Source organism: Humulus lupulus, chromosome 6 (assembly GCF_963169125.1).
Source record: "Humulus lupulus chromosome 6, drHumLupu1.1, whole genome shotgun sequence".
Classification (NCBI taxonomy): domain Eukaryota; kingdom Viridiplantae; phylum Streptophyta; class Magnoliopsida; order Rosales; family Cannabaceae; genus Humulus; species Humulus lupulus.
This window is the reverse complement of record NC_084798.1, coordinates 212,222,914-212,233,304: the sequence shown is the minus strand read 5'-3', so window position 1 is coordinate 212,233,304 and position 10,391 is coordinate 212,222,914. Positions and strand designations below refer to the sequence as shown.

Genomic DNA, 10,391 nt, shown 5'->3' with positions numbered 1-10,391 from the left:
TTGTAAGGCTGCAGGTATAACTCATGAGTTCTCAGCTCCTAAAACGCGTCAACAGAATGGCGTAGTGGAAAGGAAGAATCGTACCCTGCAAGAAATGGCTAGGGTAATGTTGAATAGCAAGAAACTAACTAAGAGGCTATAGGCTGAAGCCATTAGTACTGCTTGCTATATCATAAATCGTGTCTTTCTTCGTCCAGGTACCTCTAAAACCTCATATGAAATTTGGAAAGGTAAAAAACCAAGTGTTGCTTATTTTCATGTGTTTGGATGTGCTTGTTACATTTTGAGGGATAGAGAACATCTGGGAAAATTTGATAACAAAAGTGATGAGGGTGTATTTCTTGGGTACTCCACTAATAGTAATGCTTATCGTGTGTATAACATGAGAACCCAAACTGTTATGGAGTCAATTAATGTTGTTATTGATGATGTTCGAGATTTCTCTGAATTTTCTACAGAAGAAGAAATTGACAGGTTTGTGAACGAATCCGATGAGCAAGTTGACGGTGAACCTGTTCATGACCATGCTGTGGGATCCTCCGGAACATCTGTATCCACAGATCCTGAGTCTGATGACACGGATACTGAACAGACAGAAAAAAGGTTTCCAGGTATTATATCTGATGAGATTCAAAAAGAACCTTCTAGCAGAGTCAAACTGAACCATCCATCAGATTTAATTCTGGGGGATCCTAAAGACAGCATGGTGACACGAAAGAGGTTTAGTAATGTTTCTCGTTTTGCTTGTTTTTTATCCAATTTTGAGCCTAAAAATGTGAAAGAGGCATTAACTAATGCTAATTGGATTGAGGCTATGCAGGAAGAATTGGAGCAATTTTTCAGAAATAAAGTGTGGAATCTTGTGCCCCGTCCACTTGACACAAATATTATTGGTACTAAATGGATCTTTAAAAATAAATCTGATGAATTTGGTACTATCATAAGAAATAAGGCAAGATTGGTGGCACAAGGATACACACAAGTGGAAGGGATAGATTTTGATGAAACATTTTCCCCAGTTGCAAGACTGGAATCTATACGTTTGTTACTCTCTATTGCTTGTTTGATTGGTTTCAGGTTGTTTCAAATGGATGTGAAATCCGCATTCTTGAATGGTGTTTTAAATGAGGAGGTCTATGTTGAACAACCTAAAGGGTTTGAAGACCCTCATGCACCTGACCATGTCTACAAGCTAGACAAAGCTCTTTATGGGCTCAAGCAGGCACCAAGGGCATGGTATGAGAAACTTACAAATTTCTTGGTGTCACATGGGTACAAAAGGGGAGGAGTTGACAAAACATTGTTCATCAAGACTGTTGATTCACATATCATAATTGCTCAAATCTATGTGGATGACATTGTTTTTGGCTCTACCTCTGAGTCAGAAGTGAAAAAGTTTGTGGAACAAATGAAAGACGAGTTTGAAATGAGTATGGTGGGTGAACTAACGTTTTTTCTAGGTCTGCAGGTAAAGCAAATGGAGGAAGGCACTTTTGTGAGTCAAAGAAAATATGCAAAGAATTTGGTCAAGAAATTTGGTCTTGAAAGCTCAAAATTTGCAAAAACACCAATGAGCACCACAACTAAACTCACAAAAGATGAGAATGGTGTCAAAGTTGATCCTACACTCTATAGGAGTATGATTGGTAGTTTGTTTTATCTCACTGCTAGTAGACTTGACTTGTGTTATAGTGTTGGTGTGTGTGCCAGGTACCAAGGGAATCCAATGGAATCTCATGTGAAGGCTGTGAAAAGAATAATTAGATATGTTCATGGAACAACTGATTATGGGCTTTGGTACACCAAAGAAACTAATCCCACTCTTGTGTGTTTTAGTGATGCAGATTGGGCTGGCAACACCGATGATTGAAAGAGTACTAGTGGGGGATGTTTCTATCTAGGGAACAATTTGGTGTCATGGCACAGCAAAAAACAAAACTCGATCTCCCTCTCCACTGCTGAGGCAGAATACATTGCTGCTGGAAGTTGTTGTGCTCAACTCTTATGGATGAAACAAATGCTGAAAGACTATGGGTTTGATCTTGACACCTTAACTGTTTTTTGTGATAACACAAGTGCCATCAACATTTCAAAAAATCCGGTACAACACTCTAGGACTAAGCACATTGATATTCGACACCATTTCATAAGAGAATTAGTTGAGAATAAAACTCTTGTGCTTGAGTATATTGAAACTGAAAAACAACTTGCAGATATTTTCACCAAGGCCTTGGATTCGGTTAGGTTTGACTCCCTCAGAAAATCCTTGGGAGTTTGTCTTGTTTAAAGTATTGGTTCTTGGTTGTTGGCACGAGCTTAGAATCTGTTCAAACATTTTGAGAATCTGTGTGTATGACTTAGAATAAATTATCCTGTGTTGTATGAATTCCTGATTTGCATGCCTAGAGTAAAATCAAATAGCAATCCCTTCGTAGTATATTTCTGTGAATCAAGCATTGGTTTATGTGACAGTGGTGTTTAGTGTTTCACAATTTCAAGCTCCTATGAATGAATAGAGCTACCTTCCTAGTGTGTGAAAGCCATCTTTGAGTAAGTTGGAACTTTGTAATTCGGAGTTATGAAGAGGATACTCTACCATAGAAAAGGGTTGCCACTAGGGTAAGTGTGAGAGCGTCTTCATAGGGTACAAAATTTTGAAAGAGACTTTCTGTCAAATTGGGCAATGTTCCCTTGCTACACTCTCACACACATATGCTTGAAGTTGTGATTCACCGAATTTTAAAAAAAAAAGAGAAGGAAAAAGAAAAATTTATAATAAATGTTCACATAGTGTTTGATTCATTTTGAAATATGCTTAGTAACTGGATTGTGCTTGATTTGTGTTCAGGTATTGCTCAAGACTTCATCTTCACAAGGTTTTTTATTTTAAGGTTCTCATACACACATGATTCTCTCATTGATTGTTCAGATTGTTTGTCACGTGCCCATAATTCAAGTTGTATTTGTTGTTTAGTTTTATTCTATTAAATTTAAAAAAAAGAAGAAAATTAAAAAAAAAGGAAAAGGAAATATGGGGGAATTGTCTTGACCGAATCTTGGTTTTATGAATATTGCTTTGATGAGTTTCTTTTCAATATACCAAGTTATTCAAGTTTTTTTAAATTCTTGGCATCTCACGTGAATTGATTGAGAATATTGTGTTGCTTAAAGTCTTTGATGTGGTTTCCTTTTTTTGAAATCGTATGGCTAGGGTTTGATCTCTCTTATTGTGTCATGATCTTCACCATTAAATTCGGTTTCCTTTTATGTTCTTCTATTGTTGTATTTTTTGAAATAAAAAGGGAAAGAAAATTGTAAAGGAAGGGAGAAAGGAGATCGTGTGCCATGATGAGGATATTTGGTCTTAATGAGAAATTTTTTTGAAAAAGGAAACATCACTTCCATATGAGATTTGAGCAGTTATTTCAGAAAGATGTGATAGATTTTTGGGCAATTAACCGTCCATTTTGAGTAATGGACAGATCACGATCGGTTTGGTCCTTTATATAAAGGTTTCTTCCTCTTGTCTCTCTCACACGATTTCTCTAATTCTTCTTCATCTTCTTGGCTGTTTTTTCTTGTCGTTGTTTTTTTTTCTTGAGTTATAGATACCATGGTGAGGACCAGAGGAGCACACTCAAAGAAAACTCCAACCAATCTCTCGAAACCTCTGTCTGAAACACCTGACAGCACAGCCTTGCCGTCTGCCTCTGCTCTTCCCAAGTCCGTCTCGACGCCTAGTTCATCTGCGGGGACAAGACCCAAAATGAAGCCACGTAAGCAGACAACTCCGGTTCCCACAGCGACTCCTCTGGTGTTCCCCGATGTTGCTGCTGCTGTCCCTGTGTCGTCACCACCACCTAAAGGGGTGGTGACCGAAAAGGAATCTGTTATTCCTTCTTCTCAGAGCGCTCCAACCAAAAGGACTAGGGCATCCGAAAAAGGGTCTGTCGAACCCTCTCCACCAAAGAAGTCGTCTCTCCCACCAAAGACATATGCCAAAGGTTTTTTGAAGAGGAAAACGCCCTCCGAATCGACTGTCTCTCCTCTATCCTCGGTCAAGAAACGTCTCAAGGACAACCCACCATCACCGTCCACTTCTGAGGCAGATGAAGAAGAAGAAACAGTGGCTGAAGAATCCACAGAAGATATCCCAGAGAATGTGGACTCTGACAAAGAGCTGTCTCAGGAACCTGAAGAATCAGCCACCGACTCTGAGCCAAGGGAAGAGGAAGATGTTGCGTCGTCTGATCCAGATGTGGACATAGTCCCAAGCCCTGTCGCCGCTGTTCTCAGTCCTGTGGTAACAAAACCCTCATCCAAGGGAAAAGGCAAGAAACCCATCTCTCGGTCTGGTACTCCTCTTACTAAGTCAGTGGTAAAATTTCAACCTCACTCTTATTCCTTCTGTTATAATGATAATGAACGAGATATGATGCTGTATGCCCATCGTAAGTTCCTTCCCGAGAGGAATTTTGTTCTTAGTGATCATAGGTCCTTCGGAGTTCTCATCTTACTTCAAACCCGTGAGTGGGTTGGGTCCCTGGTGAAGCTTTCTGGCTATGTGGAGCGTGTTGTGAAGGAGTTTTATGCCAATCTTACCCATGATGTGCTTGATCCAAAGTCCCCTCACTTCGAAAAGGTTTATGTCCGCGGACAATGGTACTCCTTCGCTCCTAAAGATATTGCAATCGCACTCCAAATTCCGATTGCAACTGTTGAAGACCAAGCTGCTGAAACACTTGATCGCGATGAAGTATTGTCCGAGCTCGTGGGACAACGAATGCAGTGGTCTCCCAACACTGTTCTGCTGGTCACCAACCTGACAAATACGTATGTTGTGCTCCACAAGTTCGCCACTTCAAATTGGAAGCCTACATCTCACACTAACACCATTTCTTTTGACCTGGCCGCATTCCTCTATAAAGTTGGCACAGGCATAGAAGTTGATCTGGCGAAACACTTTTTTGATCAAATTGTTGGTTTCCGCAGAGGTAATCGTAAGTCTCTTAATTTGCCATTTCCCCATCTCATTTATAAAATTCTTAGCATGCAGAATGATGACATCAAACTGGAGACCGAAGACTTGGTCCTAGCTTCTACTGCCGTTTCATTCCGATCAGGTGGTTCTTCAAATGAGTCTGGCGAAGCACCAAGCGCCAAGAAAGTGAAGCCTCAGTCACTCAATTTCGCATCAGAGGACCTGCCCCCTGATTCTGTCCCAACAGATTCACCTGCTGTGGCTACTGAATTGGCGTTCCTTCGTTCTAGTATGGCTGATCTTCACACAAAGTTTGCCATCATCCAGCAGTCCATTCATGACCTACGGCTGCTTGTCACCCGTGCTTCAAATTTCTGACCACTGTTTTTATTTTGTTTGTTTATTTTGCCATACAACATTGGTCTTTTGGGGTCTTTTATATTTTTCTTTGGTACTTTGACAGACAAATAGGGGGAGAAGCACACTCCTGGTTTATTTTTTATTAAGTTTTTGTGAACATCAAACTCTGGACCCTCTACTTTTTGAGGGGGAGTTTTTTATGATTACTTGTTTTTGATTACTTGTGCTTACTTGTGCTTTTTCGCAGGGGGAGTTTTATTTGGTAATCACTAACTTGTTTTTCTTGCAGGAGTGTTATATTAATTTTGCCTTCCAAAGTGCCAAAGGGGGAGATTGTAAAATCCCGATTTTGAGGGATTTGTTTCTATTTTTAGTTTATTGGCTTTTTTGGTTTTAGTCAAAATTAATATTGTATTTATTGATTAAATCCTGTTTATTGTGTAATATTCTCTGCTGTAATGTCTCTTTCCGTATATAGAATAAATCTGGAATTATCTTGGAAATATTCTTGTCATTTATTCTTTTTGTCTCGGTTAGGAAAGTCTGGGTATTTTTGGTTCCAGCAGAATCCGGTTCTGTCTAAACAGGTGGATATTTACCCTATTTAGAATTATCTTGTGCATCAAGTAATCAATGGTGAATATTCTTTATTTATGCTTTTGTTTCTCTATAAAAGCTTCTGACCTAGACGATTAGGTCATCACTTCAGAGATTGATTTCATATTTTGTTGAAGTGCCGTTTTCATGTGCAGAGAGCTTTTGTTCTAGAGCTCTTTGTGTTTTGTTTTCTGTTTTTCTTGCATATGTTTTGTTAACTGTTTTGCAGGTAAAACTCTCAAGGACACCTTGTTTAAGAGCTTCGGGAGAAGCTTGTAGTGTGAGTCACTCTTCGGGATGATTAGTGCACGGACTAGAAGTTGAAGGGAGTTCAAGTTTCTGAGTCATTTGGAAGTGTTATTAGGAAGTGTCAAATTGCTGGGATTGCGACAATTTAAAGAGGGAGTCTTTAAGATTGTATAAGTCAATTGGTGATTGTAATTTGAATAATTCTTATCTAATAAACTTCATTCTCTGGGCGTGGCCCCGTGGATTAGTAACAACCTGCAAAGGTTGTTGATACCACGTAAAAATTCGTGTGTCCTTTATTTTTTCGTTTCTGATTAAGTAATTCTGTTTACACATATCATACATCTGTTTAAGCATTTCCGCAATCTGTTAAAACGTGTTTTTACATACATCCTTGGATTAATTATTTGAATTAACCAATTAATTTAATCCAAATAAGAGAATTTCAACTAAAAACAGAATTTCAATTGAAATTTTAAAAATATTCTAACATATAATTTTAGAGTATAGATTGGCTATCAGTCTAGTTTTGCAGATTTACATACAGAGGATATTCTGACATAATTTTAGAGCATAGGTGAGTAAGAGGTTAAAATAGGAATTCAGCCTATCACTGCTCTTTTGTATAAGTTCGATTATATCAGTCTAGTTTTGTAGATTTAGATAGAACATATTTTATGCAAGTATCCAATCAATTCAATTAGGATTCTTCACCGAAGATGAAAAAAAAAACTAGATTTTACGTAAAATATCTTATTTATATGGTAAAAGTAAAAAAAAATATATGTACTTTTGATTTTGTCTAACAAAAGTACTCACAAAGACAAAGATCTACACCTCTCTTTAACTTTAGTCTAGTTTCCTTAACCACTTTGGTTTGCGTGCTGTCTTCTCTCTCTCTCTCTGCCCAACTAACCCAAGCTGCTAGCTTTAGCTACCTCACTTCACTTTCACACTTTACAAACCATAACCCACTAAACTAAACCTCTCTCTCTCTCCATACTTTTCCTTCACTTTCTCCCTTCAGTTTCCTTTCAACCAAACACACTTTCACACAATGGGAATCAACAGAGACTCATCTCCACCGCCACCAGTGATCGGAAAGATTGGGCCTTACACTGTGTTCATGACACCACCTTCAACACCTTCTCCCAGACCACCATCTTCATCACCATCACCACCGCCGCCGCAGCCTGTCTTTGAGTCTCCAAAGAAGGTGGTGGTCCCACCTCCGGTTCAGCCTCCGCCCCAGCAATTTGACAAGTCCGTCACTGCCACTACTGATGATGGGTCTGTTTTGGGGATCTTTAAGAATGCTGTCACTAAGGTCCAGAATGGTAAGTCTTTTTTCCTGATTGGGGGTTTTTTGGTTTGGAAAATGGAGAAGAGAAAAAAAAAGGTGAAGTGGGTTCTTTTTGTTGATGAAATGTGAGGAAGGAGAAAGCTCAATTTTGTGTTTGTGATGTGATTGTTTGGGTGTACTTTGTTATAATGAGGGGCTTAGTGGTTGGTTGGGGTGTTTTGGTGGGTAAGCAGAGATTTCAAGTGGTTTTCTGTCTCTTGTTTGGTTGTTGGGAAAATGGAGAATCTTAGGTACAATGCTATGTCCACTTTGCTTTTCATTTTCATGAACTGAAATCTAACATTTCAAGTGGAGATTCTGAGAAAGCTTAAACTTTTGTTTTGGTTTTACTACATTATTATATTATGTTGTGTGAGGAAACCGTAGATTTCATGTAGTTTTTTTTTCTCTGGCACTTGTTTGGTTTGGGAAAGCTGAAGTTTTATTGTGGTGGCTTGAAGTCCTATGTAATGAAATTGTTCAATTACTATGTTATTATAAGCATTTGAGAGATTTTATTTCCTTGTTTTGCAGCACACTCTAGTCTAGATGACCATTTAGCCCGCTGGTTTGGATTAAATCAATCAAAGTATCAGTGGGCATTGGATGACTATTATGAGAACAAGGGTTTGGTAAGTATTCTGGTTTTAGGTTTTTCCTAATGCAAATTTAACTTCACATGCTTTACTATGTGCCATTTTGTCATTGATCCAATTCATTTTCATGAGTGATAAAAAGGAGGGTATGTTACCTTAATTACGATATCGGTATCGCACGGCATGGTATAGCTTCTTTAGTTGAGTTTCTTTTTGTTGTTGTGTTGGTAGTTAAAGTAGGTTATTGAGTACAAGTAAAACTGAGCAAAATGTGAATCTTATCTTGATAGAAACGGTTGCTCGGAATCTTTAGTTTCTTTCCTTGTTTCTTCTTTGGTTATCAATTTCTAAAAATCAATGCTGCTTTTTCTATTCATGTTTTACTTTTGTTCTGCTGAAGTTTTGTTTTTTTAATCTTGCTGTTTCTATTTGGATATTATGCAATTTCTATAATTCTTTTGGCTGTGTATTTTCAGAGATCAATGTCATTTTATTATTCCTTTATCTTTATACTTTGCTTTATATTTTTTACAGTTATAAGTTTGGCTTAATCAGTTCTCTGTTAACTTGTGGTTGAAGCACAATCCAAAGCCATAGGAATATTGTTTCGTTTCTTAATTTGATTTATCACTTTGCGATTTTCCAACTCGAGCATTTGACTGAAGCATTTAACACTAAGCTCCCTTAAAACAAACAATACTAGTACAGTTTATAAACTTTCTTATGCTGTTATTGATGATTCTGCATTGCTTGAAGCCGAAATACACAACCCTTGACCCTATAATCTGTACATTTTTAAGTATATAGACTCGTTCGTTCTGCCTTGTTTGAACTACAACATGTATTGTTTTCTTTTGTCCCATTTTCTCGTTCTGCTATTTCAAGTTATAACATGTATCTTGCTTGGTCTTTGTTGGAACTTGCCCCTAAATTTGATCTTCTTCTGCTCTGGAACTGCAGGAAAAAGGAGATTCGAAAGTGAAGGACATGTCTAGTAAAATGCAGAGTGTGTAATATGCTTGCTAAAGAGGTAACATAATAATGTCATCAAATTAAGACTTATTATACTGAAAATTTGTGTCCAAGCCTCGGTGATGATTCGCAGACTTGATCTTCGTTTTGCAGTGTCAGTTGCAAGGGAGAGCGCTCGTGCAGATTCGTTTTGAGTACACTATATCTATAATACTAATGTATGCAGTTGCAGAAAAAGCACCTGAAATATCGAAGAAGAACCGATTACTACTTCCGGGGGAGCCAAGCCAGGCAGTCAATACGAAATCGTTCTCTTTACCAACTGCAGCAGGAGATATCAGAGTTTGGTTCTGTAACTGTCTATGAGTCATTAAACTCAATATAGTTATTCTTCGGCCAAACTTTTTTCTGTTCTTGTATGCTGTTGTGTAGGTTTTACCATTTCTGATTTTTAGTCAAGTTATGGCTTATGTACCTTCAGATTGTTGGTGTATTTATGTGTTTAGTAAAATCCCATATAATATAATCTTCTTCTAATTATGAGAGAAAAGTAATAGATCACTATTTTAAATCATTTTTTTATGGAATCATTAGCTAGTTTCATTCTAGTACTGTCATTGCAAAGACATATGGGGTAGTATTTGGTGGTCTAATGTGCCTTATCCCATTTTGATTGAGATTGGTTTTGGTGCCCTTATAGATTGCTTGGAAGGTAGCATGTATTATAACTTCAATTGTATTATTAATATTATTATATGTTTTAGGGATGAAGTATGCTATAATCCATGTGAGTGGGGACCACCAATACTATAATTTGGAATGGTTACTATACTTTTATAGTAATCAAGATTTTAACTCCCCATTTGGACTTAGTGGTGATGTTATATATGATAAATGACAACTTGAGATCTACTTCTCATATGACAATTCGATAATTTATTAAGGGAAATTTCATGCATAAAGCATCATAACTGTTATATATTTTATAGTGGTTCAGCTCCAAAAAGATAATCTACGTCTACTTAGTCACTTTTATTAATATCTAAGTTTGAAGAACTATAATTTTCGACGAACATACGTTGTCGGTTGTTCTATAGTTCTCCGTCACTTTTACATTACATAAGGACTGTTTATACAAGAATGGAGCTTCGACATTATCAATTGTCTCTACTTATTTCTATCTCATCTCTTTTTATTTATAGTGTGGAGTTAGGGTTACATTTAAATTATGAGCTTTAGGTATTGGGCTTGAATTGTAAATAATACATTACAACATTATAATTACACAAATATA

General features: G+C 37.4%; 2 protein-coding genes across 2 annotated transcripts; both read left to right on the top strand.

Annotated features, from left to right (window-relative positions):
- Positions 1-3,613: 3,613 nt before the first annotated feature.
- On the top strand, positions 3,614-5,359 carry LOC133785958 (uncharacterized). Its single transcript, XM_062225170.1, has one exon. The coding sequence runs from the start codon at positions 3,614-3,616 to the stop codon at positions 5,357-5,359; it is 1,746 nt and encodes a 581-aa protein (XP_062081154.1).
- Positions 5,360-7,123: 1,764 nt separating this feature from the next.
- On the top strand, positions 7,124-9,671 carry LOC133783157 (pollen-specific leucine-rich repeat extensin-like protein 1). The gene is made up of 4 exons (XM_062222703.1): positions 7,124-7,524; positions 8,064-8,161; positions 9,086-9,155; positions 9,251-9,671. The coding sequence occupies exons 1-3, from the start codon at positions 7,245-7,247 to the stop codon at positions 9,137-9,139; spliced, it is 432 nt and encodes a 143-aa protein (XP_062078687.1). The 5' UTR covers positions 7,124-7,244; the 3' UTR covers positions 9,140-9,155; positions 9,251-9,671.
- Positions 9,672-10,391: the final 720 nt, after the last annotated feature.

What these genes read in the sequence shown, in the direction of transcription:
- LOC133783157 (XM_062222703.1), top strand. Translation starts at nt 7,245, where the DNA reads ATGGGAATCAACAGAGACTCATCTCCACCGCCACCAGTGATCGGAAAG. An exon ending in TGTCACTAAGGTCCAGAATG is followed by an intron (nt 7,525 to 8,063) that starts GTAAGTCTTTTT and finishes CTTGTTTTGCAG; the next exon opens with CACACTCTAGTCTAGATGAC. An exon ending in ATTATGAGAACAAGGGTTTG is followed by an intron (nt 8,162 to 9,085) that starts GTAAGTATTCTG and finishes CTGGAACTGCAG; the next exon opens with GAAAAAGGAGATTCGAAAGT.
- LOC133785958 (XM_062225170.1), top strand. Translation starts at nt 3,614, where the DNA reads ATGGTGAGGACCAGAGGAGCACACTCAAAGAAAACTCCAACCAATCTC.